The sequence below is a fragment of the Silurus aristotelis genome (assembly GCF_946808225.1).
Source record: "Silurus aristotelis genome assembly, chromosome: 27".
In the NCBI taxonomy this organism is placed as follows: Eukaryota; Metazoa; Chordata; class Actinopteri; order Siluriformes; family Siluridae; genus Silurus; species Silurus aristotelis.
Genome location: NC_139600.1, coordinates 17,533,912 through 17,557,733, shown reverse-complemented (window position 1 = coordinate 17,557,733; position 23,822 = coordinate 17,533,912). Strand labels below are relative to the sequence as shown.

The following is a 23,822-nucleotide window of genomic DNA, read 5'->3' as shown; positions in this document are numbered from 1 at the left end:
CCCTTGCCTTGCCCTTGCTGCGTCTGATCTGGGTCCTGGGTTTCTATTTGATTCTACCCAATTTAGTTTTGCGTGTATTCTTTTTATTGTTACCCCGCTTCTGTATGGGTTCTTCCTAGTTAATCCCCCCAATGAATTTAGTTTATCTACTAGGATTGAGGTTGCCGCTCCCCTCTCCCACTGCACCACTCGCGGTTCAACGGTTACGGTTGCTGTCAGTCCTGAGCAATAATTATATTGTTCTGGCCCTGCCGCAAATACTTCTACAATTGGTTCGCTGTCTTCGTCCCACGGGTCTTGTACTAATTCTGCTAACGGTATTACTGCCTGTCCTGGTTTAGGTGTTTCTAACAACGTGCGTATTACGGGACTCAATACTCTGGGTCGCCAAAGTTCTCTAATCACCCTCTCCCAATTGTCTTCTGGGAATATCCTTTTTAGCGCCTGTAATTTATCGAATGTTGTCAGTTCCCACAATTTGTCTGCTATTTCCTTTTCAGTCTGCCACTTCTCTACTCCGTTTATATCTAGGTACGTTCGCTCGTCGAAGAAATGTGTCCTGATTCCTTTCGTTTCTATCTCTAGCACACTCATCCACTCTCTGTTATATTCTGCTCCTTACTCTTGGTGGCCCAACACCCTAATCCCTTATCCTATTATTACACTCTTCTTCAATTTATTCAACTATCATTTATATCAAACACACAGCATTTAGTTATTCATCAACACATCAACAACACATTTGCATTTCAATATCACAGTAATATCAATAACACATTTAAGCTTAATCGCATATCATTCATACACACATTTGCATTAAACACCGGGGGCCCCCCAACCACTGCTTCCGTGCAGCCCCTGGCTGTTTCACCGCCAGTAATTCAAACCACCTGACTATACCGTCAGCCCTAGCTGTTTCACCGCTAGTATCTTTTTATCCCACTGCTATACCACAGTGCCTGACTATCCCGTCAGCCCTGGCTGATTCACCGCCAGTAATCTTTATCTCTTCACTTACTTAGCTAATTTTTCGCTGTTTTCCACAATCCAAGCCTCTCTTTTTGCCTGGGTTCTTGGCTTTGGGTCAGGTGCCGTTCACCCTTCTCCGGGGCCACCCCACCACAGCAGGCCACAGATATGTCAAATTACACAGACTTTATATTTCAAAAAGGTGTCTGCTTACCTTGATCTGTTTTTAGGCCGGCTTCTGTAGACTGCTGGGTAAGTGGTCCCTGGATCAGGCTTTCAGGCTACCTGGTTCGATCCCTTGGAGAAGCTCCCGGGTTTCGGCACCAATAAAATGTCGGATCTCAGAATCCCCTCTGAGACCAAACACCTCAGGAGTGCTCCAAGTTTACCTCTTTGGTTCTTAATTGACACTAACTCGGTCAGAACTCCCAATAAAAGGCCCAGAGACTTGGATGAGAAGGACAGCAAAATACAAGTTTATTTCTTTTCTCTGCAGAGAAGATCAATCACCAAAACAGATATAATCCAGTAGAAAAACTCCTTTTCAGAATAATAGATGCTTGCAAGCGCTTCAAAAGGAAAGTCCCCAAAACCTAAGGGGTAAATCACCTAAGGTGATTTCCACCCTGAACCTCTAGGTAGTTTCCAAAAATCAGAGCTCACCAAAAGATGAAAGTACCAAATAAAACCCCGAAAAGAAAGTCTTCAGACCGGTCTTGAAGGTAATCCTACTGCTCAACAAGAGGCTACACTCGACTACCACACACACACCCTCTGCTGAGAGTGTCTCTTATTTATGTGCAGGCGCCTCTAGGCGCCTCCTACCTTAATTTGCATGGTTCTACTCGAAATCCCATTATTTCTGACCTACCCAATTTTTGGGCCCTTCCTACTCATTATTATGCATCACGTGGTGAATCCTAATTCCCATTATTTTCGTTCCCTCCTGGTTCTTCCTCTTCCCTTCGTCATTTCCTCCACGTGATCCCTCTTACCTATATCCCCTTATTTTCGGGCCTTCTTGGGGTTTTATTTTTTAAAACTTGTCCTATCTTCCTCATTCTTGTCTTAACGCTTGTTTGAGCAACACTATTTTGGACTAGCCTTCAGTTCCTTTGGATATTTTCTTATTTTCTTCTTCTTGATTATGCGTAAGTTTCTTCTCTTATTTTACCTTATTCTATGATTATATATTTCTCCTTAGACCTTCATTTTAATGCTCTTATGTACCTTTTCCTGCTAATGCTATGGTTATAGTTGATTATATGGCTGTGTGTTAGATATTTTTCTTAAGCTTGGCTGTGCACTAGTTCAGTACCTAGTGTACTAGACTGGTTCTTCCTATTTAGTTGCCACCATGCTATTCATTGACCTTGGTCTTGTTCTCTTCTTTCTGTGAGTTTTTCTAGCTCGTTACAAGACCACTAGACGCAAGAGATCTCTCCCTTACTCTAGGGTTTGCACTTCTCCCATTTCTCCCTATCGCCATTTTCAGATCTCCCGTTTGCTTGATGACTTGGACAACTATTTGGTCGACCCTTGTGATGGTCCTGATCGTCCTACTTCTTCCCCTACTGCCCACACCTCTCCTTCTTCCGTTGATGTGGGCACTCAGACTGACCCTGTGTTGATTCTGCCTGTCAGTCCTCCTTCTGGGGCTCCCCTCTCTTCTGACACTGACAGTGCACCTGATTCTGGGCCTGACTCAGGGCCTAGTTCGCCTGATCTTCGTCAAGGTGCTTCTCCTTCCTATTCCCCTACTTCTCCCTGCAATCCTCCTCATGGGCCCTCTTCTCCTCCTACTCCTTGGGCGTCTCCTGACAGTGTCATCATGGTTGAGTCTGAGCCTGAGTCTGGCTTTGGGCCTGACCCCTGTGGGTCCCTGTCTTCTGAGCCCCACCATAGTCTGTCTCTTAACAGTCCCTGGCTGGTTTGTCGTCCTTGTCATCTTTTCCCTAAGTGTTCCCACTGGGAGTGTCGTCCTTAATAAACATGGTGGTCTTTTTCTAAATGGTCTCTGTTGTGGTTTCTTTATAAGCAAGCAATAGGCTTTGGTTACATTGGTCTAAGGTCAACCTGTTAGGCAGGTTTATTAAAGCTAATATATACTAAGTCCATTAAATGATACTAAAACAATTTACCTGATAATTATTTTCTAAGTATAGACTTGGTTGTATTGATGCTTTATCAAAAAATTCCACAGCGGTAACATCCAAAAGGATCAACACAACTGGGCAGCCACTATCTCTTGTGAGCATTAGACCATTGTGACTCTTTAATAGGGCAGACTCAGTGCTATGACATGTTCTGAAACCAGATTTGAATTTTCATTTAAAAATGGTTGCAATTGATGAAATTGTGTAAAAAAAAAAAAAAAGTTTCTCTAGTATTTTAGAGAGGAAGGGTAAGTGTAAAATGGTCTAAAATGCGCTAGAACAGAAGGGTCAAGATGTTGTTGTTTTTTTTTTTTTTTTTTATGAGTGGAGTGACGACAGAGTGTATAAAAATATCTGGCACATACCCCAACCTAAGGACAATCATTAAAAAAGGATACAAGGCAGGGGCTCATGCAACTGAAAACCTCTTTTCATAGTCTGGTCGGTATTACATCTAGAGGAGATGACGTTGGCCTTAAGGAAGAAACAATGCCTGAACGAGTGGAGAGAGAAACAGGATCGAGATATTCAAAAACATCTGAGCACAATGGCGCCTCGGAGATCTCAGTCCTATAAGCCCTGTCTCACTAGTGCGATTTTGTAGACAGAAAATCAGCAAACTCCCGATTAAAATCAGAGCAGTATTTAGGCGGCTGGTAAACAAGAGCAAGAAGCACAGACCAAGAAACATTAATAACAGAAACTAACAGCCCAAAACCTGCATATTTATCAAAAGTTATCGATCTGCAGTTTGTGATATTTTTATGAATTCTAGCCAGACCTCCAGCACATCCTGTAGTTCATGGAGCATTGAGAAGCATGTAGTTTGGAGGCAGAAGCTCAGAGAAGGCACTGTTATCCCCCGGCTTAATCCAGGTCTCAGAGAGTAAGAGAAAGTCACGTTCACGAGAGATGAAATCCTTTAATATAAAGGGTTTATTTCCAGTTGATCTGCCATTAATAAGTCATCTTGCTTGTAGTGTTGGTAACTGAGTTTCAGGGTATGGCTCGCTCCGGGGACCGAAGCGGCTCACGGCAGCCCACAGCGCGAGAGTAGCGCGTCCGAGTCGCACGGCAGCGGCTAAAGCCAGCGATAACTCCAGTCTAGGAATCGGGGTGAATGAATTTCTCCCACCGTGTCAGTCCACCTGGAGACTGTGGTCTGGGGCAGAGCGATGAGGACGATCTCAGGTAACATTCTAATCATAACAAAACTCCAGCTCGCTTTCCCCGGCGACGATGTCGTTTCCTACTTAGTTCAACTGGGAGGAGACGCAGGAGGTGACTAGCACGTCCCTGAACAGTCCTTTGACTCGTATGTGTGAAAGCCGATTGGAAAATACTCTATGATAGAGCGAATATTTAACAGGGTAAGCCGATCATACGTTAGTACAGAGTCTACTGGTTAACTAGAAAAGAAGTATAAGAGGCAGCAACCCAAACAGCGGTTTAGACAGCAGGCCTTGTGCAGTGGCGTCATCTTAGTACTTATAAGATTCAGTAATCTAATTTATTTACTTCGCCTCTAACTGATCTAACTTTGTCTTTAATCCAAGGGGGAGGAGCTAAATCAGGTCTGACTCCACCTCCAGGATTTTTGTTGCTGCAGTGAGAGATACTTTGATGAATATCATGTTCTCGCTATACTGTGAAGATGTAGAAACTCAGTGTGTGTGTGTGTGTGTGTGTGTGTGTGTGTGTGTGTGTGTGTGTGTGTGTGTGTGTGAGAGAGAGAGAGAGAGAGAGAGAGAGAGAGAGAGACCTGGTCTCTCTGCAGTGACGACTCCTCTGCCAGCTGCAGTGAATCCCGAAGTTTTTGGAAAGCCTGGAACTTCTCGTCCTGTAACGCAGCACAGCAACCCTGAAGCTCCCCGACCTGCTTCTCCCACACCACCTCCTTCCTCCTCACTGACTCCGCCTCCTGACTCGCCACCTTCAGCCTAAAATCACCATGACGACACGGCTTACTGTACTGCACTTAGTGTGTACGTGTGTGTCTGTATGTATATACGTGTGTGTGTATACATGTGTGTGTGTATCTATCTATCTATCTATATATATATATATATATATATACACACACACATACATATACACACACACCTGTGTGTGCGCGCGTGTACATGTATATACGTGTCTGTGTGTGCACGTTTGTATGTGTGTACGTGTGAATACTTGTCTGTATGTGTATCTGTGTGTGTGTACACGTGCCTTCCTTCTATCTGACTCAGTGTTGTTTGTAGCTGCAACAACCTGCGGTCAGATGCTTCCTCTCTCACATGAGCCTCTGCTGCATCCTCCTCCTACACACACACACACACACACACACACACACACACAATGATGTGAACCCATCAGTCCTCCCTGATCACTGACCAGGATACACACATCCACAAACACACCGTGTGCTGCATCTGGTCCTGAACCTTCTTCAAGAGCTTAGTCATCTCATCTATTTTAGCTGTAGCTGTCCTGAGGTCCAGCTTTACCTGCCTGAAACACACACACACACACACACACACACACACACACACACACACACACACACACACACACCAGATCATGTTAAATAATCACAAGTACACAGCTCACCTGAGCCCCACCTGACCTGAGCCCCACCTGACCTGAGTTGATGCTGCAGCTCCTCCAGTTCACTCGTCTGTTCTGTTACAGTCTTAAGAAGCTGTTCATTCGTCTGTGCGTGAAACGAGAAACATAAGCATCTGCTATTCATTACACACGAACGCACAAGAGTGTATGATCAGTGTCTGTAGAAGTCTAGGGTTAAGTGTGAAAAATAGAAGAAAAGGGTCAAAACTCCACCCACATTTATTAAATATTTACCTGTGGTGTAATATTACTCATGGGAGCTGTGTGAGACACCTCACTACACAACACACATAAGCTTCATCTCACTGATTCAGGAGGCTACCTCGTAGGTTTACAGTATTGTTTGTGCGTGTGCGTGTGTGTGCGTGTGTGTGCGTAAGAGAGAGACACACTACACAGTAAAAGTGTGTGAGTCAGTCTAACGGTAATTCATCTATAATAAATATTACATTAATAAGACGAATGTAACAGTTAAAACTATGAATAAAAATAGCCGAAGTCTCACCAATTCCAGGTTTTGGTTCGTTGCCTGAAGATTTTGGGCATGATGTTGGAGCTGTGCAACCTGATTCTAAAAAATAAACAATAATAAATTAATTAAATAAACACATAATTGTAGTTTTTGTATAAGAAGATAAAGACATGTAGAGTTGAAGTTAGACGGTGTTGAAAATTCCAGAAAATGACATCAATAAGCCAATAATTATGCTTTTCTCTTTCTATCTGCTGCCTCTGGGTGAAATTATTCATAAACATGGTATTCGCTTCCATTCCTATGCTGATGACACACAGCTGTATATTTCAGCAAAGCCAGATGAGAGAGATCAGCTTAACAATGTTGAGGAGTGTGTAAAGGACATTAGACAGTGGATGCTTGATAACTTTCTTCTGCTCAACTCAGATAAGACAGAAGAACTTCTTGCTGCTGCATTCTGAACTAACTGAAGCTTATTTCTGCACGTACTCCAACACCCAGACAGTAAAGCGTTACAGTAGTCTAATCTAGATGTTACAAAAACATCTACTAGTTTTTCTGCATCCTGTAACGACATCATATTTCTAATTTTAGCAATATTTCTAAGGAGAAAGAAGGAGATCCTGGTGATATTATTCACGTGAGCCTCAAAGGAAAGACTCGAGTCAATAATCACACCGAGGTCTTTGACTGCTGTACACGCTGAAACAGAAACACCATCCAGAGATGCTACAGAATCAGAAAGTTTACTTCTAGCTGCATGTGGTCCTAGTAAAAGTACTTCTGTCTTATCTGAGTTGAGCAGAAGAAAGTTATCAAGCATCCACTGTCTAATGTCCTTTACACACTCCTCAACATTGTTAAGCTGATCTCTCTCATCTGGCTTTGCTGAAATATACAGCTGTGTATCATCAGCATAGCAATGGAAGCCAATACCATGTTAATTAATATCTACAGTCTCCTACACTGACTCAGGACTACAGTTTGTATCTGATCTCCATCACTGCACCTCAACATCGTTTATCTGTAATAAATGGACATTCGGTGGCACACAGATGAGGATGAGGTTCCCTCGAGTCTGGTTCCTCTCAAGGTTTCTGTCTTCTGCATCTCAGGGAGTTTTTCCTTCACCACAGTCTCCACCAACTTGTTCATCAGAGACAAACTTACACTTAAAATAAACATGAATTGAATTGAATGTCTTCTCTCACCACATCCATAAACCTCCTCCTTGTTCTTCCTCTTTTCTTCCTTCCTGGTGTCTCCATCCTCAGCATTCTCCTACTGATATACCCCATGTCCCTCCTCTGCACATGTCCAAACCATCTCAATCTCACCTCCCTCACCTTGTCTCCAAAACGTCCTACATGCGCTGTCCCTCTAATAAACTCATTTCTAATCCTGTCCATCGTCGTCACTCCCAACGAACATCTCAACATCTTCAGCTCTGCTACCTCCAGCTCCACCTCCTGTCTTTTACTCGCCACACGGGTATATAACTATAACAACTACAACACTAGAGGGCACACACAGTCAATGTGTATATGACTATTTGGTGCCTTCTAGTGTTGTTGTGTGAGTGTACACTTTAAAACCATCTAGTGGTAAAACCAAGCACATGCATGATGCTGCCAGTGTGTAATTGTGTGTGCGTGTGTGTGTGGTGTGTGATTGTGTGTGTACCTGTGTGTGTTGGTGCTGTGCAGTGTGTATGTGTCCGTCTCTCATGCTGGTCTGGTAAAGCTTCTGCAGACGATCCAGCTCCTGAGCAGCAACTCGCCACATTTGTACCACCCGCTCCTTCTCCTATACATCACACACACACACACACACACACACACACACACACACACACACACACACACCCTGAGTGAAGAAGAAAAACTTAAAAAAAAAAAAAGAACATTAAGAGAGAGAGAAAATGAAGGACAGAAAAAAGGATAGATAGGGGATAGAGAGATATAAAGATAGATAGATAGATAGATAGATAGATAGATAGATAGATAGATAGATAGATAGATAGATAGATAGATAGATAGATAGATAGATAGATAGATAGATAGATGGATAAATAGAGGATACTGTAAATAAAACATTTTAATAGAGTCTGTGGGATTCACAACATACGCTACATTCTCTGTATATATTGTATGTGTGTGTGTGGTTTGAATAGAGAGTGTGTGTGTAGAGTGTATAGTGTGTGTGTACTTTGAATAATGTGTGTGTGTTTGTATAGAGTGTATATGTAGTTTATATAATGTGTGTGTGTGTGTGTGTGTGTGTTTGGATAGTGTGTGTGTGTGTGTGTGTGTGTGTGTGTGTGTGTGTGTGTGTGTGTGTGTGTGTGTGTGTGTAATTTCTTCAGTGTGTGTGTGTAGTTTGTATAATGTGTAGTTTTTGTAAAGTGTGTATGTGTAGTATGTATAGCGTGTGTAGTTTGTATACTGTGTATGTGTACTTTTTGGAGAGTGTGTATGTGTAGATGTACGTGTGTGTAGTTTGTATAATGTGTGTGGTATGTATTGTGTGTGTGTGTGTGTGTGTAGTTTTTATAGTGTGTTTATGTGTAGATTGTGTAGTGTGTGTGTGTGCGAGAAGTTTTTAAATACTGTATGTGTAGTTTGTATACTGTGTATGTGTACTTTTTGGAGAGTGTGTATGTGTAGTATGTACGTGTGTGTAGTTTGTATAATGTGTGTGGTATGTATTGTGTGTGTGTGTGTGTGTGTGTGTGTAGTTTTTATAGTGTGTTTGTGTAGATTGTGTAGTGTGTGTGTGCAAGAAGTTTTTAAATACTGTATGTGTAGTTTGTATAGCGTATAATGTGTACAGTTTGTATAGTGTGTGTAGTTTGTATAATGTGTGTAGTTTATAGTGTGTGTGTAATTTGTATAGTGTGTATAGCATGTACAGTGTGTGTATAGTTTGTATAGTGTGTACAGCGTGTGTATAGTGTGTGTGTAGTTTGTATAGCGTGTATAGCATGCGGTTGTAGTTTGTATAGAGTGTATATTGTCTAGTTTGTATAGTGTGTTAGTAGTGTGTAGTCTGTGTGTAGTTTGTATAGTGTGTGAAGTTTGTATAGCCTGTATAGTGTATAGCATGTGAGTGTAGTTTGTATAGTGTGAATAGCATGTGTATAGTGTGTGTAGTTTGTATAGTGTGTATTGAAAGAAGAATAAGATGGTGGAACCTGAAGGAGATTGGAGACTGTAAGGTGTTGGTGGGGGACAGTGTAGCTAGACAGCATCAGATGATGGTCTGTAGGATGGTTTTGGAGGTGAAGAAGAAGAGGAGGAGAGTGAGGACTGAAAGAAGAATAAGATGGTGGAAACTGAAGGAGGAAGACTGTAGTGTGAGGTTCAGGGAAGAGGTCAGACAGGAGCTCGGTGGTGGTGGTGAGAAGGTGCTGGATGATTGTGGAACTACTGCAGGAGTGATGAGGGAGACAGATAGAAAGGTTCTTGGTGTAACATCTGGAAATAGAAAGAAAGACAAAGAGACATGGTGGAAAGAGGAAGTGCAGGAGAGCAGAAGGATAAAGAGGTTGGAGAAACAGAATTGGGATCGACAGAGTGATGAGAAAAGTAGGCAGGAGTACAAGGAGATGCAGCAGCAGGTAAAGAGGGATGTGGTGAAAGTCAAGAAAAAGGCATATGAGGAGCTGTAGGAGAAGTTGGACACTAATGAAGGAGAAAAGGATTTGTAGCGATTGTCCAGGCAGAGGAACCGAGCTGGGAAGGATGTGCTGCAAGTTAGAGCAGTAAAGGATGGAGATGGAAATGTGTTGACTAGTGAGGAGAGTGTGTTGAGAAGATGGAGGGAGGATTTTGAGCAGCTGGTGAACTGAGCTGATGATGAGTTTGTATAACGTGTAGTTTGTGTGTACAGTATGTATAGTGTGTAATGTGTGTAGTTTGTAAAGTGTGCAGAGTGCATAAATTGTATAGCATGTATGGTGTACGTGTGTAGATTGTATAGTGTGTATAGCATGGTGTGTGTGTGTGTGTGTGTGTGTGTGTCTCTACCTCAACTGCACACTTGACCTGCTCCTCCAGATTGTGAACGATAACAGCATCCACAGCAGCATCTTCATCTACAGAAAGAGACTGCAGCTGTTTCTCTACAGAGAGACGCTGCTCCTCATACAGCCTGCAGACAGGAAACACCAAGAAATGTTAAAGGTGTGCGCGTGTGTGTGTGTGTGTGTGTGTGTAAGTTCATATATAACATTTTAATAGAAAAAAAAAAAAAAAAAATTTAGTGGTTTCCTGCTCTCATGTAAATCAACAGCACTGAGTGTAAAAGAAAAAACAGCCTGTGTGTGTGTGTGTGTGTGTGTGTGTGTGTGTGTGTGTGTGTGTGTGTGTGTTACCGTTCATTCTCACGCACCACCTGCTCCAGACTGGCCCTGACATCCACCATCTGCCTCTGTACACACACACACACACACACACACACACACACACACACACACACACACACACACATTTAAAGAAAAAAATACTAACAACTGGTGTGTAACAAAAGATTTATTTAATTATTTGTTTATGATTATTTCTAGGAGAGGTGTGTGCACCTGGTAGAGTTTGAGATGTTTCTCCATCTGCTGCATATGACGATCGTATTCCACTATCAGAGGAGCCATGATGCTGACACACACACACACACACACACACACACACACACAAAGTCTCTCAAAGTGTAACAAAATTGTATTCTTACAATAATCCACTAATACAAGCGTGTGTTCTCACCTTTGGTCTGTGATCCAAGGTGCTGCAGACTTACACTCTTTATCTTCACCCTGAACACACACACACACACACACACACACACACACACACACACACACACACACACACACACATTTTTACCACAAAACCTGTGCTTTTGTGGGTTTCAGATCCATTCCACGTGTATTTCAGCTCTTCTGGAGCCATGACTCTAACCCAGAAATATATGGACAGCAGTGCTTTATTTAGTAGAACACACCCTGCTCCTTTTCACCTCCATTAAGTGCTGTTTTTCAGCTTTCTAAAACAGACTTGAGTCTTCAGCATAGTCCACATGTTCCCAGGGGGATTTGAGTCTGGAATTTGAGAAGGTCATTCTGGAACCTTAACTCTGATATGTGTTTGAGGTCAGTGTCCAGTTAGGCTGCCAAGACTGCTTAATAGTTTGCTATTCTCCTTAAAGGGTTAGAGCTCTTCCTCCTTCTTCATGTTTTCATTTACTTTGTGTGAAACATCGGGTCATAACACTACCACCACCATGCATGAAGGTAGGTTTGGTGTTCTTAAGGTTAAAGTCCTTTTCTCCTCCAAAGACTTTCAGGCCAAACAGGTTAATTGTTTTTTTCAGAGAAGGTCTGGTCTTTATCCATGTGAACTTTATTGTCATGCCACTTCTGGAGTAAGAGCATCCTTCCCATGGTGATGTAACACACACTTGACTGTGGAAACTGGCAGATGTGTGTCCTCTATCTATCTTTTCCTCTCAGCAGCAATTCTGTAGATTCCTTCTGAGTGTGGAGTGACACACCTGCTCCATGCTGGTTCATTGTTTGTTTGCACGGTTGATCGTCAGACCTGGAACTCCTTACACCCGGGTTCAAGTGCGTCATGATTCTTCAAGGCACTGATAAATTGTTCAGATCCTTGCTAAGCTTCTTACACTTTTCCCATCATTAAGAGTGTGGCTGAATCTAACAGGGGGCAGAGTGCAGGCCTCAGAAAAACCCCTCAGAGAAACCCCTCAGAGAAACCCCTCAGAGAAACCACCTGCTGCAGTCATGATCACTTACACGATGTGCAGACGCTATGAAACCTTCTGCAAAGATATATTATAATCTGGGACTAAACCGTACACAGACACACACACACTGTTGGAACCAGAACTGTGTGTGTGTGTGTGTGTGTGTGTGTGTGTGTGTGTGTGTGTGTGTGTGTGTGTGTGTGTGTTTTTATGTGTGTGTGTGTGTGTGTGTGTGTGTATATATACCTCTGTGACTATCGATGGAGCATCCTGATAACGGCCAAGAACTAAATTTAACCTGTTCACTAAAACACACACACACACACACACACACACACACACACACACACACACACACACACACACATAAAAACCACACACTTAATGTACAGTGTTAAACATTAAAATAAGAATATGAAAGATGTGTGTTTCTCACCTTGATCTCGCAGAAACTCCAGTTCTGAAGCCATGACAGACAGACAGACAGAGACACACACACACACACACACAGAGACACACACAGAGACAGACACAGAGACAGACACACACACACACACACACACACACACACACACACACACACACACACACACACACACACACTCTGCAGGGAAACAGAGTGAATAAGTGGTTAAAATATACTGTTGGTGATCTAAAGCTGTGTGTGTAAAACTACAGTCAGGAGAAATCTTATTAAAGTACACATAATAACCAGGTGACGGTAACCAGGTGACGGTGACGGTAACCAGGTGACGGTAACGCCATGATAATTCGGTAACGAGCATTAGCACTGCAGAGATTAGTTGTACTGTACATTAGTGTAGAAAGCCGCGGTCAGTGTGTACAGACTGTAGAGTTTATACACTCATATAACCGCCATGTTTCTGTAATAAAACTTTAATCAGATGTGTACAGATTACCGTTTAAAATCCTGCGCTGCTTCTTCAAATCCGACCTGCTCAGCCAATCACAGCCACTTCCGGTATGCAGTCCGTCCTTTAAAAGCGTCCCCGGACAACAAACTGAGGTGTGGGTGGTTCTGGATCGGGTTCATTTTTAGAGTTTAGAAACATTGTGTTTTTCAGTTTAGTGTATAAAAGTGTGGGATGACAAGTTCACCTCTCTCTCTCTCTCTCTCTCTCTTTTACTCACTCTCACTCACACACACACACTCTCACTCTCACGCGCGCGCAAACACACTAGCGTCATTTACGCCCTTTAACGTGTTTACTTCCGTACAGATGGGAGTTTCAGGAGGGTCACGTGGTGCTGGTGTGGCTCAGGTGTGTGATGGTGCTGATATGAGCTGAGACTCAACTTTATCACATTATAAATACTAGAGAGGTTCAAAGATTCATACTGTTCAAAGCTGAGTAGACACATGCATACACACACCTGTAGATACACAATACACACACACAACTGTAGATACACCCCTAGATGTACCAGTTGTGGAAAGCAGTGAGAGTACATGTGGAATTAGCAATCTGTTCCTTGTTTTCGCTCGTCAGATGGAGTTCAGCATTAAGAACATGTGGGACAGTAAGCCTGTGGACCATGCCCCAGTGAAGATTCGTTTTTCTCCTGGAGATGGGGGTCTGAAGATGGTGGTTTGTGCTCCATTTTTTAACGAGCCAGCAGCTCCTCCTGGTCCTCCAGGGCAGCCATTTCCTGGGCTCTGGGATTATGAAGGTAAGAGATGGGTTTCATCATAACATTCAAATTTATAAACACATCTCCTGTCAGGAGCACTGTACAATCCTGATGGTGTGAAATGGTGACTAACAGGAGTATTATGCTGTATATTAGTGTAATGGGTGTGTAAGTGTGTGCAAAAATGTATATTGGTGTGTGATGGTGTATATTGGTGTGTAAGGGTGTGTAATGCTGTGTAAGGGTGTGTAATGGTGGGTAAGGTAGTGTAATGGTGGGTAAGGCTGTGTAATGGTAAGTATTGGTGGGTAAGGTTGTTTAAGGGTGTGTATTGGAGTGTAATGGTGGGTAAGGTAGTGTAATGGTGGGTAAGGCTGTGTAATGGTAAGTATTGGTGGGTAAGGTTGTTTAAGGGTGTGTATTGGAGTGTAATGGTGGGTAAGGTAGTGTAATGGTGGGTAAGGCTGTGTAATGGTAAGTATTGGTGGGTAATGGTGTTTAAGGGTGTGTATTGGAGTGTAATGGTGGGTAAGGTAGTGTAATGGTGGGTAAGGCTGTGTAATGGTAAGTATTGGTGGGTAAGGTTGTTTAAGGGTGTGTATTGGAGTGTAATGGTGGGTAAGGTAGTGTAATGGTGGGTAAGGCTGTGTAATGGTAAGTATTGGTGGGTAAGGTTGTTTAAGGGTGTGTATTGGAGTGTAATGGTGGGTAAGGTAGTGTAATGGTGGGTAAGGCTGTGTAATGGTAAGTATTGGTGGGTAAGGTTGTTTAAGGGTGTGTATTGGAGTGTAATGGTGGGTAAGGTAGTGTAATGGTGGGTAAGGCTGTGTAATGGTATGTAATAGTGGGTAATGGTGTGTATTGGTGGGTAATGGTGTGTAAGGCTATGTAATGGTGTGTAATGGTGGGTAAGGTTGTGCAATGGTGTGTAAAGGTGGGTAAGGCTGTGTAATGGTGTGTATTGATGGGCAAGGGTGTGTAAGGTTGTGTATTGGTGGGTAAGGGTGTGTATTGGTGGGTAAGGGTGTAATGATGTGTATTGGTGGGTAAGGTAGTGTATTGGTGGGTAAGGGTGTGTATTGGTGGGTAAGGGTGTAATGATGTGTATTGGTGGGTAAGGTAGTGTAATGGTGGGTAAGGTAGTGTAATGGTGGGTAAGGCTGTGTAATGGTATGTATTGGTGGGTAACTCTGTGTAAGGACTCTGTGTAAGGTTGTGTAATGGTGGGTAAGGGTGTGTAATGGTGTGTAATTGTGTGTAAGGCTGTGTAATGGTGGGTAAGGCTATGTGATGGTGTGTAATGGAGGGTAAGGGTGTGTAATGGAGGGTAAGGGTGTGTAATGGAGGGTAAGGGTGTGTAATGGTGTGTAATTGTGGGTAAGGCTGTGTAAGGTTGTGTAATGGAGGGTAAAGGGTGTGTATGGGTGGATTAGGGTGTGTAATGGTTTTAATTGGTGGGTAAGGCTGTGTAATTATGGGTAAGGCTGTGTAATGGTGGGTAAGGGTGTGTAAGGTTGTGTAATGGAGGTTCAAGGGTGGGTAAGGGTGTGTAATGGTGTGTAATTGTGGGTAAGGCTGTGTAACGGTGTGTAAGGGTGTGTAATGGTGTGTAATTGTGGGTAAGGCTGTGTAACGGTGTGTAAGGGTGTGTAATGGTGGGTAAGGCTGTGTAATGGTGTGTATTGGTGTGTAAAGGTGGGTAAGGCTGTGTAATGGTGTGTATTGATGGGCAAGGGTGTGTAAGGTTGTGTATTGGTGGGTAAGGGTGTGTAATGGTGGGTAAGGGTATGTATTGGTGGGTAAGGTAGTGTAATGGTGGGTAAGGCTGTGTAATGGTGTGTAATTGTGGGAAAGGCTGTGTAATGGTGGGTAAGGGTGTGTAATGGTGTGTAATTGTGGGTAGGGCTGTGTAACGGTGTGTAAGGGTGTGTCATGGTGGGTAATTGTGGGTAAGGCTGTGTAACGGTGTGTAAGGGTGTGTAATGGTGGGTAAGGCTGTGTAATGGTGTGTAATTGTGGGTAAGGCTGTGTAATGGTGTGTAATGGTGGGTAAGGGTGTGTAAGGTTGTGTAATGGAGGGTAAAGGGTGTGTATGGGTGGATTAGGGTGTGTAATGGTTTTAATTGGTGGGTAAGGCTGTGTAATTATGGGTAAGGCTGTGTAATGGTGGGTAAGGGTGTGTAAGGTTGTGTAATGGAGGTTCAAGGGTGGGTAAGGGTGTGTAATGGTGTGTAATTGTGGGTAAGGCTGTGTAACGGTGTGTAAGGGTGTGTAATGGTGGGTAAGGGTGTGTAATGGTGTGTAATTGTGGGTAAGGCTGTGTAATGGTGTGTAATTGTGGGTAAGGCTGTGTAATGGCCACACCATCTGACTGGTAAGACATCAAGAAATCTTCAACTATAAGAACACGCATACTACAGACCAAATAGTTACAAGTTCACACACAGCCCAGTTTATAGAAACCGTATCTATTCCTCGGGTAGTAAAACCAAGAATTACATACACAAGATCCAGAAATAATCTTATTGCAGTTAAAACTGAAAAATGCCAGATAAACAAACACAACAAAGTTCTAAAGTTCGGTCTTTTAAACATTAGATCACTTGCACCCAAAGCACTGATTGTAAATGAGATGATCACAGATAATAATCTCGATGCACTCTGTCTCACTGAGACCTGGATTAAACCAGGTGATTATATGGGTCTAAACGAGTCGACACCGTCAGGATATGTTTATAAGCATGAGCCCCATCAGACTGGTCGTGGGGGGGGGGGGGGGTGTAGGAACCATTTATAGTGCTTCTCTTAATGTTAGTCAGAGATTAGGATTCAGCTTTAAATCATTTGAAGTGCTCGTTCTTAAAATTGCACTTTCAGAGATGCATAGAAAACTCGCTCTGGTCACCGTGTACAGACCCCCAGGACCCTACGCTGATTTTCTTCATGAGTTTGCTTGTTTTCTCTCAGACCTCTTGATCAGTTTTGATAAAGTGCTGCTTGTAGGAGATTTTAATATTCATGTAGATGATGCAAACGATGCCCTAGGATTATCATTTGTCAATTTACTAAACTCTTTTGGAGTTAAACAAAACGTCACCAGACCAACCCACCGTTTTAACCACACACTAGACTTAATAATATCCCTTGGAGCAGACGTCACTGATATAGATATTTTACCCCAGAGTGATGACATCACAGACCATTATCTCATACTGTACACACTACCGGTAGAGCAGATTAACCGTGTTTCACCACGGTATCGACTTAGTAGGACTATTATTCCAACCACTAAGGACAGATTCATAAATAACCTGCCTGATTTATCTCAGTTTCATATTAAACCCATAAATGCTGATCATCTTGATGAGATGGCGAACAACATAGACCTTATCCTCACTAGCACATTAGACACTGTTGCCCCCATCCGGTTAAAAAAAGGTTCGAGAACAAGCACCTGCACCTTGGTATAATAGTCATACGCATGCCCTAAAGAGAACAACACGTAATCTGGAGAGAAAATGGAGGAAAACTAAATTGGAGGTATTTAGAATTGCGTATAAAGACAGTATGCTCAGCTACAGACAGGCGCTAAAAGCTGCTAGAGCTAAACACCTGAGCAAACTCATAGAAAATAACAAAAACAACCCCAGGTTCCTTTTCAGTACAGTCGCTAAATTAACAACAAATCAGGGATCTGAAAAATGTGTTCCATCACAGTTTAGTAGTGAGGACTTTATGAATTTCTTCACTGAAAAAATAGATAACATTAGAAAAACAATTGTGGCAGTTCAACCTCTGACAGCATCTCCCGACACAATCGTACTTACAACCCCACAACTACACTGTTTTACATGTATAGGACAGGAAGAGCTGTATGATGCTATTATGAAAGCTAAATCAACAACATGTCAGTTAGATCCAATTCCCACTAAACTACTGAAGGAAGTGTTATATACAGCTGGTGAGCCTCTTTTAAATATTATTAACTCCTCACTATCGTTAGGTCACGTCCCTAAATCCCTCAAGTTAGCAGTTATTAAGCCCCTCATTAAAAAACCTAATCTGGATCCAAACACGCTATCGAATTACAGACCAATTTCAAATCTCCCATTTATGTCTAAGATTTTAGAAAAGATTGTCGCTGCCCAGCTATGTAACCACTTGCAGGAGAACAATATCTTTGAAGAGTTTCAGTCAGGTTTTAGGCCCCATCATAGCACAGAAACTGCTCTAGTTAAAATCACTAATGACCTGTTTTTAGCTTCAGACCAAGGCTACATCTCCCTATTAGTTTTACTAGATCTTAGTGCTGCGTTCGACACTATAGATCATGATCTTCTCCTCGATCGCTTACAGAATTACATCGGTATTCAGGGACAGGCATTAAGCTGGTTTAAATCCTACCTGTCCAATCGTTACCATTTCGTAGATTTAAATGGAGAGCTATCCAGGATAATGCTAGTAAATTATGGCGTGCCACAAGGGTCAGTTCTGGGACCCCTGCTTTTTACAATATACATGCTTCCATTAGGAAATATTATTAGAAGGCATGGAATTAGCTTCCATTGTTATGCTGATGATACCCAGCTATATATTTCATCCAAACCAGGCGATACAGCTCAATTAGCTCGCATAACTGAGTGTGTTGAAGAAATAAGAGATTGGATGACCCATAACTTTCTGCTATTAAATTCTGATAAAACGGAGATTTTGCTCATCGGCCCAAAAAATAGTACACAGAAGCTCCAGCATCTCAGCCTGCATTTAGACGGTTGTTCTGTAACTACTAGTTCAACGGTAAAAGACCTGGGAGTTATTTTAGACAGCAACTTATCTTTTAAAAATCACATCAATCAAGTTACAAAAACAGCCTTCTTTCACCTTAGAAATATTTCTAAGCTAAGAAATATGTTATCTATATCTGATGCAGAGAAGCTCGTCCATGCGTTTATGACCTCTAGAATAGACTACTGTAATGCATTACTAGGTGGATGTCCTGCATCATTAATAAACAAGCTTCAGTTAGTTCAGAATGCAGCAGCAAGAGTTCTTACTAGGTCAAGAAAATACGATCACATAACCCCAATCTTATCGTCCCTACATTGGCTTCCTATTAAGTTTCGAATAGACTACAAACTACTGCTACTCACTTATAAAGCACTAAATGGTTTGGCTCCCATGTATCTATCCAGTCTCTTAACACGCTACAATCCGTCACGCTCCCTGAGATCTCAAAACTCTGGGCTTCTAGTAGTTCCTAGAATAGCAAAGTCCACTAAAGGCGGTAGAGCATTTTCACATTTAGCTCCTAAACTCTGGAATAGTCTTCCTGACAGTGTTCGGGGTTCAGATACACTCTCCCAGTTTAAGTGCAGATTAAAGACATATCTTTTTAGCAAAGCCTACACATAACACACATCACACACATCACATCATAACCTTGTGCTCCAGAACATCTGATCACATGCACATTATCAACTTGTGCTGTTAATATCATGAACAGCAGCTACGCTAATTCCTCTCCACTGCTTCTCTTTCTCTCCCCATCCCGAGGCATCCTGAGGTTTGGCCAGCTCCAGTCACGTCCCACCTCGTGAAGATTATGGACCTATGGATGATCATGGAGAAGTAGATGCCGAGTGTTTAAAGGCCCTGGCATGGAGAAGCTGATGCTGGATCTATGATGATCACAAATTGTTCTGTATTGTTGAAAGATTTATGACCAAACTTTTGATGTCACCCATATGAGGATGGGTTCCCCTTTGAGTCTGGTTCCTCTCAAGGTTTCTTCCTCATATCATCTAAGGGAGTTTTTCCTTGCCACTGTCACCACGGCTGCTCATCAGGGACAAACGCACACCATTCACCTTCACTGTTGTTTTCTGTAAAGCTGCTTTGAGACAATGTCTGTTGTGAAAAGCGCTATACAAATAAACTTGACTTGACTTGACTTAATGGTGGGTAAGGGTGTGTAATGGTGTGTAATTGTGGGTAAGGCTGTGTAATGGTGGGTAAGGGTGTGTAATGGTGTGTAATTGTGGGTAAGGCTGTGTAACGGTGTGTAAGGGTGTGTAATGGTGGGTAAGGGTGTGTAATGGTGTGTAATTGTGGGTAAGGTTGTGTAAGGTTGTGTAATGGAGGGTAAAGGGTGTGTATGGGTGGATTAGGGTGTGTAATGGTTTAATTGGTGGGTAATGGTGTGTAATTATGGGTAAGGCTGTGTAATGGTGGGTAAGGGTGTGTAATGGTGGGTAAGGGTGTGTAAGGTTGTGTAATGGAGGTTCAAGGGTGGGTAAGGGTGTGTAATGGTGTGTAATTGTGGGTAAGGCTGTGTAACGGTGTGTAATGGTGGGTAAGGGTGTGTAATGGTGGGTAAGGGTGTGTAAGGTTGTGTAATGGAGGGTAAAGGTGTGTATGGGTGGATTAGGGTGTGTAATGGTGTGTAATTATGGGTAAGGCTGTGTAATGGTGGGTAAGGGTGTGTAATTGTGGGTAAGGGTGTGTAAGGTTGTGTAATGGAGGGTAAAGGTGTGTATGGGTGGATTAGGGTGTGTAATGGTGTGTAATGGTGGGTAAGGCTGTGTAATGGTGGGTAAGGCTGTGTAATGGTGGGTAAGGGTGTGTAATGGTGTGTAATTGTGGGTAAGGCTGTGTAACGGTGTGTAAGGGTGTGTAATGGTGGGTAAGGGTGTGTAATGGTGTGTAATTGTGGGTAAGGTTGTGTAAGGTTGTGTAATGGAGGGTAAAGGGTGTGTATGGGTGGATTAGGGTGTGTAATGGTTTTAATTGGTGGGTAATGGTGTGTAATTATGGGTAAGGCTGTGTAATGGTGGGTAAGGGTGTGTAATGGTGGGTAAGGGTGTGTAAGGTTGTGTAATGGAGGTTCAAGGGTGGGTAAGGGTGTGTAATGGTGTGTAATTGTGGGTAAGGCTGTGTAACGGTGTGTAATGGTGGGTAAGGGTGTGTAATGGTGGGTAAGGGTGTGTAAGGTTGTGTAATGGAGGGTAAAGGTGTGTATGGGTGGATTAGGGTGTGTAATGGTGTGTAATTATGGGTAAGGCTGTGTAATGGTGGGTAAGGGTGTGTAATTGTGGGTAAGGGTGTGTAAGGTTGTGTAATGGAGGGTAAAGGTGTGTATGGGTGGATTAGGGTGTGTAATGGTGTGTAATTATGGGTAAGGCTGTGTAATGGTGGGTAAGGCTGTGTAATGGTGGGTAAGGGTGTGTAAGGTTGTGTAATGGAGGGTAAAGGGTGTGTATGGGTGGGTAAGGGTGTGTAATGGTGTGTAATAGTGGGTAAGGCTGTGTAACGGTGTGTAAGGGTGTGTAATGGTGGGTAAGGGTGTGTAATGGTGTGTAATTGTGGGTAAGGCTGTGTAACGGTGTGTAAGGGTGTGTAATGGTGGGTAAGGGTGTGTAATGGTGTGTAATTGTGGGTAAGGCTGTGTAAGGGTGTGTAATGGTGGGTAAGGGTGTGTAAGGGTGGGTAAGGGTGTGTAAGGTTGTGTAATGGAGGTTCAAGGGTGGGTAAGGGTGTGTAATGGTGTGTAATTGTGGGTAAGGCTGTGTAACGGTGTGTAAGGGTGTGTAATGGTGGGTAAGGGTGTGTAATTGTGGGTAAGGGTGTGTAAGGTTGTGTAATGGAGGGTAAAGGTGTGTATGGGTGGATTAGGGTGTGTAATGGTGTGTAATGGTGGGTAAGGCTGTGTAATGGTGGGTAAGGCTGTGTAATTGTGGGTAAGGGTGTGTAAGGTTGTGTAATGGAGGGTAAAGGTGTGTATGGGTGGATTAGGGTGTGTAATGGTGTGTAATTGTGGGTAAGGCTGTGTAATGGTGGGTAAGGCTGTGTAATGGTGGGTAAGGGTGTGTAAGGTTGTGTAATGGAGGGTAAAGGGTGTGTATGGGTGGGTAAGGGTGTGTAATGGTGTGTAATTGTGGGTAAGGCTGTGTAACGGTGTGTAAGGCTGTGTAATGGTGGGTAAGGGTGTGTAAGGTTGTGTAATGGAGGGTAAAGGGTGTGTATGGGTGGGTTAGGGTGTGTAATGGTGTGTAAGACGAATGTGCGCGAGATGCATGTTTTGTAGTAATAAAGGATTATCTTAGTTATATTTATGATAGTGACCATTATGTGTAATTAGTAATGTGTGTGTGTGTCTGCGTGCGCAGTGGTGGAAGTGTTCTTCCTGAACAGCAGCACTGAGCAGTATGTGGAGTTTGAAGTATGCCCGTAAGTGCTGCATGACGCTGATACGTTATTCTAACTTTATGACAATGATGATGAGGAGGAGGATGTTTTTATGGTTATGGAGACACATTACTGAGCAGGTTCATGTGTTACAGACACGGACAACATCTGGTACTCCTTCTGAATGGAAAACACAATGCCTTCGTGGTGAGAGAACACACACACACACACACACACACACACACACACACACACACAGTAATAATAAGACACTTTGAAGAGAATAAATAGAGAGAGAGAGAGAGGGGGGGGGGGATGGACGGATGAACATTTAATGTAAGTGTGATGTTCGTGGAAGATTCACGCACGTATTTTGTTGTGTTTTTTCAGCAACAGCTCCCTCTGGTGTTCTGTGCCAGTATCACAGGCGGTAGGTGGCGGGGCAAGGCTCTTCTGCCCTGGAGCTTTTTCCCCCCCGGGGTCAATAAGATGAACTCGTACGCTATCCACGGCTTGGCAGAGGGGCGGACCTATGAGGCTCTTTATCCCATACCCTCTGAGGACCTGCTGCTGGGACAGGGGCCAGACTTGTGAGAGTTTACCCTTACACAATCTTCTTACAGTTACAGTGAAGTTAGTACACACATACAGGAAATGTGTGTGTGTGTGTGTGTGTGTGTGTGTGTGTGTGTGTGTGTGTGTGTGTGTTTTCAGTCACCGTCTGGAGTACTTCCAGCCTTTCAGCCTTCAAAGCATTATGGGAGAAGACTGGGTCCAGCCTGAATCTGACCTGTGGAAGGGAGTGAGAGAGTGAGCAGAGAGAGACATGCCCTGATCACACATACTCACAAACTACCCCGACAAGGGGGTTAAGAAGAAGTAAAGAGGTGGTAAAGGGGGAGTGATGAGGGGTAAAGGGGGAGTGGTGAGGGGGGTAAAGGGTGGTGGTGAGTGTGAAAGGGGGAGTAGTGAGGGGGTAAAGAAGAAGTGATGAGGGTAAAGGGGGAGTGGTGAGGGGGTAAAGGGGAGTGGTGAGGGGGTAAAGGGGAGTGGTGAGTGAAAGGGGGTTATGAAGGGGTAAAGAAGAAGTGATGAGGGGGTAAAGGGGGAGTGGTGAGGGGGTAAAGGGGGAGTGGTGAGGGGGTAAAGAAGATGTGATGAGGGGGTAAAGGGGGGGTGGCGAGGGGGTAAAGAAGATGTGATGAGGGGGTAAAGGGGGAGTGGTGAGGGGGTAAAGGGGGGTTATGAAGGGGTAAAGAAGAAGTGATGAGGGGGTAAAGGGGGAGTGGTGAGGGGGTAAAGAAGAAGTGATGAGGGGGTAAAAGGGGGGGGTTATGAGCGTGAAAACAGCTGGTATTAAACACACCCACATTTGATAAATAAAGTCACATTCCAAACTCGCTGATGTTTTATGCCTGTTTTACACACGACAGCATAAAATATCATTCAGAGTTTTGTCTCTTTTTTTTTTCTCGCTCTCTCTCACACACTCACCCATTCACACACACACACTCTCTCACACACTCACCCATTCACACACACTCACACATTCACACAGACTCTCTCTCTCACACTCACCCATTCACACACACACTCACCCATTCACACACACACACTCTCTCTCTCTCACACTCACCCATTCACACACACACTCACCCATTCACACACACACTCGCTCTCTCACACACACTCACCCATTCACACACACACTCGCTCTCTCACACACTCACCCATTCACACACACTCGCTCTCTCTCACACACTCACCCATTCACACACACACTCACACACACTTACCCATTCACACACACACTCGCTCTCTCTCTCACACTCACCCATTCACACACACACTCACCCATTCACACACACACACTCTCTCTCTCTCACACTCACCCATTCACACACACACTCACCCATTCACACACACACTCGCTCTCTCTCACACACTCACCCATTCACACACACACTCACACACTTACCCATTCACACACACACTCGCTCTCTCTCTCACACTCACCC

The 23,822-nt window shown here is 43.4% G+C and overlaps 2 protein-coding genes across 4 annotated transcripts in view; one reads left to right on the top strand and one right to left on the bottom strand.

The window, feature by feature from the left end:
• The window catches only part of sclt1 (sodium channel and clathrin linker 1), a 36,721-nt gene extending 24,162 nt beyond the window's left edge, over window positions 1-12,559 (bottom strand). The window contains exons 1-12 of one of the 3 annotated variants that reach the window (XM_083533107.1): window positions 12,404-12,559; window positions 12,214-12,272; window positions 10,968-11,017; window positions 10,790-10,862; window positions 10,586-10,641; window positions 10,239-10,362; window positions 7,894-8,016; window positions 6,241-6,306; window positions 5,750-5,820; window positions 5,528-5,618; window positions 5,337-5,428; window positions 4,888-5,065 (exon numbers count right to left, since the gene is read on the bottom strand). In XM_083533107.1, the coding sequence (XP_083389233.1) occupies window positions 4,888-5,065; window positions 5,337-5,428; window positions 5,528-5,618; window positions 5,750-5,820; window positions 6,241-6,306; window positions 7,894-8,016; window positions 10,239-10,362; window positions 10,586-10,641; window positions 10,790-10,862; window positions 10,968-11,017; window positions 12,214-12,272; window positions 12,404-12,437 (1,017 nt within the window). In that variant the 5' untranslated portion in view covers window positions 12,438-12,559. The remainder of the gene's footprint in view (window positions 1-4,887; window positions 5,066-5,336; window positions 5,429-5,527; window positions 5,619-5,749; window positions 5,821-6,240; window positions 6,307-7,893; window positions 8,017-10,238; window positions 10,363-10,585; window positions 10,642-10,789; window positions 10,863-10,967; window positions 11,018-12,213; window positions 12,273-12,403) is intronic. The other 2 variants (XM_083533108.1, XM_083533109.1) reach the window with 2 other exon arrangements.
• Window positions 12,560-13,120: 561 nt separating this feature from the next.
• On the top strand, window positions 13,121-22,708 carry cUnh4orf33 (chromosome Un C4orf33 homolog). The gene is made up of 6 exons (XM_083533137.1): window positions 13,121-13,250; window positions 13,479-13,659; window positions 21,786-21,846; window positions 21,960-22,011; window positions 22,195-22,394; window positions 22,519-22,708. The coding sequence occupies exons 1-6, from the start codon at window positions 13,209-13,211 to the stop codon at window positions 22,616-22,618; spliced, it is 636 nt and encodes a 211-aa protein (XP_083389263.1). The 5' UTR covers window positions 13,121-13,208; the 3' UTR covers window positions 22,619-22,708.
• Window positions 22,709-23,822: the final 1,114 nt, after the last annotated feature.